Below are 2,716 nucleotides of genomic sequence, written 5' to 3'. Positions count from 1 at the left end.
TCTTGGTATGAACCGGTTCTGGTTCGTTTATTTGGGTTTCTGCAGCCGTTACATCACAGGTTCTGATGGTTCTGGTTCCGGTATGAACAGAACCTGTCAGGATGTTTGGACACTCACTGATGGGTTCTAAACTCAGACCCGGTTCCTGAACGGTTCTGCAGTTTGCAGCGGTCAGCCAGGTGGATCAGAACCAGAACCAGCTGTTGACCAAGAAGATCCTGTTGTTACCGGGCAACAGCAGGTTGGTTCTGGTTCTGAGGGACTTGGATGAGAGCGTCAGTCTCTAAGCTCAGAGTGGACCGATCCCTGAGGAGGAACCGGGCCTGTTCCAGAACCTTTGGAACGTTTTCATATTAAAGATATTTATAGATTATTGGTTTCAGATTTTGACATGAATTTAAATGTTGTTACATATTTCCACCAGCAGGGGGAGCGTCAGTGAAAGCAGAGCTGCTTGGACAGGCCTGAAGGGGGCGCTGCTGTTTTGCTAAAACACTTCACAGAAACTTCAAATGTTGTGACCGATGATCCGCGGATCGACCCGCTTTCATAAAAATAGCACCTGATCCAAGGATGAGCGGAACCGGGTCGGTCCAGTGGGAGTTCTACGGAGGCCCTGAAGGGTCACTCAGAGTTTTGTTTGCAAGCTGAGGAGCTTTTCCCAACTAAGGTTCCCAAGACAAACTTCACAGTTCCAGGAAAGGTCCGTTTTGTTCTGGACCTATGGACAGAACCCGGACGGATCCGGATCGTCTCTTCAGGACTTTTGCTCACCACCTCTGGATTTTCCCCGGCCTGGACAGGAGGGATACCGCCGATGTTCTGGAGACGGCTCCACTTTCAGGATCGCTCCGGTTCTCCCGGGTTTTCCTGCAGCTCAACCGATGAAGTTCCTGAACGGGAAGAATCGGTTCTGGTGCCTATCGTCATGTTGGGAACGGGAACATCCGGGTTGGAAGGAGGAACAGCTGCTGGAGATGAATCCAGATCTGGTGATCAAAGGCCAAACGGGTCAGAGGGAACATTAGTTGGGAAACCTGGAAGAACCTCCTGATTGTGGCCCTTCAGGGGTCCCGTAGTCCATCAGGAAGGAGAAAGCGCCTCCTTCTGGTGACATCAAGTCCTGTGGTCTCCTCTCCGGCCACGACCTTCGACCTCCTCATTGGATGTGCGTCAGACACAGGTTCTCGCACTCCTCCTGCGTCTCGAAGCGGTTAGCGTTACCGTCGCAGCCGCCGTACCAGAACCGGGCGCACTCGTTCTGAACGGTGTCGAAGAACCACATCATGGCGTAGTCCTGGCAGCCGCCGGGGTCCTGGCGCTGGAGGCAGGCGTCTGCACGGAGAGAAGAAGAAGAACGACACCTGACTGGAGGAATGGAAGATCAACGGTTCTGCAGAGGCCACCAGGAACGATCCATCAGGACGTCTACACACCCGCTAAAGCTAAAGCTAAAGCTAAGCTAAAGCTAAGCTACTGAACCTTTTCCACCTGCAGCTCTGACGGATCACCTGGAGGCTGAGGAGTGAGTGATCACCTTTAGAGAAGACCGTGATCTTCGGCTGCAGCCTCTTGTTGGGATCTGAGAGGGAAAACGGATCAGGACAGGTCAGATCTACAGGAAACAAACATCCACAGAAACCTGAGCTCAGATTCATGCAGACGTCAGGAAACCATGTCAACATGTCAGGGTTCCTGTCAGGTTCTTTGCATCCTGACTTTTCTCCAGGATTCCTGGAGAATCCTGGTCGACTCCAGGATTCCTGAGTCGATCAGCTTCTGGTTGTTTCTCAGCCAAGCTGAGCTTTTACCATAAACCATCTGCCACATAAAGTTGTTTGAATTTCAACAACAGCCTGAATACCAGAGTGATGTCTCAACGCCACAAACGGCAAAAAGACGTTTAACTTTTAACACAGTGAAGAATTTTTGGCTCACTGAAAGTCTCCATTTCTGACATTGTTTTATGCCTCAGTAGCAGATAATCGGGCCGCTACAATCACTGCTAACAGTTTAGCCGTTAGCAGCTAATGTAGCAGAGCAACTAGCATACCAGCGCCGAAATGCTAATACCGTAATTTTTCTCTCAAACATCGTCGACGTCAGACTGGCTGATGGAACAACAAATGCTAAACTATGAAAACATTATGGGATCATCTGCATGTATTTGGTGAATGTTGGAAACCTGGGATTGAACTAAAGTGGACAGGGCCGTGCAGAGACCTCTGGAGGGGCAGGGGCTCGGAGTTACAGGGGCTCAGAGTTACAGGGGCACATTGAACAAGAATCGCCGAACACCAGCGTAGCAACAAGCCATGGAATATTTAATCAGCTCAAACTGCATCACTGCCATCGTGACAATGCAAAGGTAGTTTATTTCCCCAACAGGTTTGTTGCTGTTTCCTGGAGGCTGAGCTGAAGCTGCTAGACCAGAGGAGAGAAGGTCAAAGGTCATGAAGCTATGAAATGAGCAAAATGCTGCTATTTTCCTAATTAAGCCCTAATAATATCTATTTAAGCTCCAGAGCAACTTGACCGTTTTATAGACCGAAAGGCTCAGAGGGGTTAACTCTACATCCGTTTTCTATGTTGGCACCTCAGATCTAGAATTATTAGGCTGAGATATCAAGGCAAAGAAAACTCAGTAGCTGCTGGTAGGGGCCTCCAGGAGCCTCTAGACATCCAGGGGCCTCCAGGAGCCTCCAGACATCCAGGG

At 49.9% G+C, this 2,716-nt stretch overlaps 1 protein-coding gene across 1 annotated transcript in view; it reads right to left on the bottom strand.

Moving 5' to 3' along the window:
• Positions 1-2,716, bottom strand: part of col6a4a (collagen, type VI, alpha 4a) — a 58,163-nt gene continuing 55,447 nt past the window's right edge. Inside the window, exons 43-44 of the mRNA XM_008430656.1 lie at positions 1,538-1,582; positions 1-1,335 (exon numbers count right to left, since the gene is read on the bottom strand). Of these exons, the coding sequence (XP_008428878.1) occupies positions 1,160-1,335; positions 1,538-1,582 (221 nt within the window). The 3' untranslated portion in view covers positions 1-1,159. The remainder of the gene's footprint in view (positions 1,336-1,537; positions 1,583-2,716) is intronic.

This window comes from Poecilia reticulata, linkage group LG16 (genome assembly GCF_000633615.1).
Source record: "Poecilia reticulata strain Guanapo linkage group LG16, Guppy_female_1.0+MT, whole genome shotgun sequence".
Lineage (NCBI taxonomy): Eukaryota > Metazoa > Chordata > Actinopteri > Cyprinodontiformes > Poeciliidae > Poecilia > Poecilia reticulata.
Note: the sequence above shows the minus strand (reverse complement) of the source record. Positions and strands in the feature narration are given on the sequence as shown.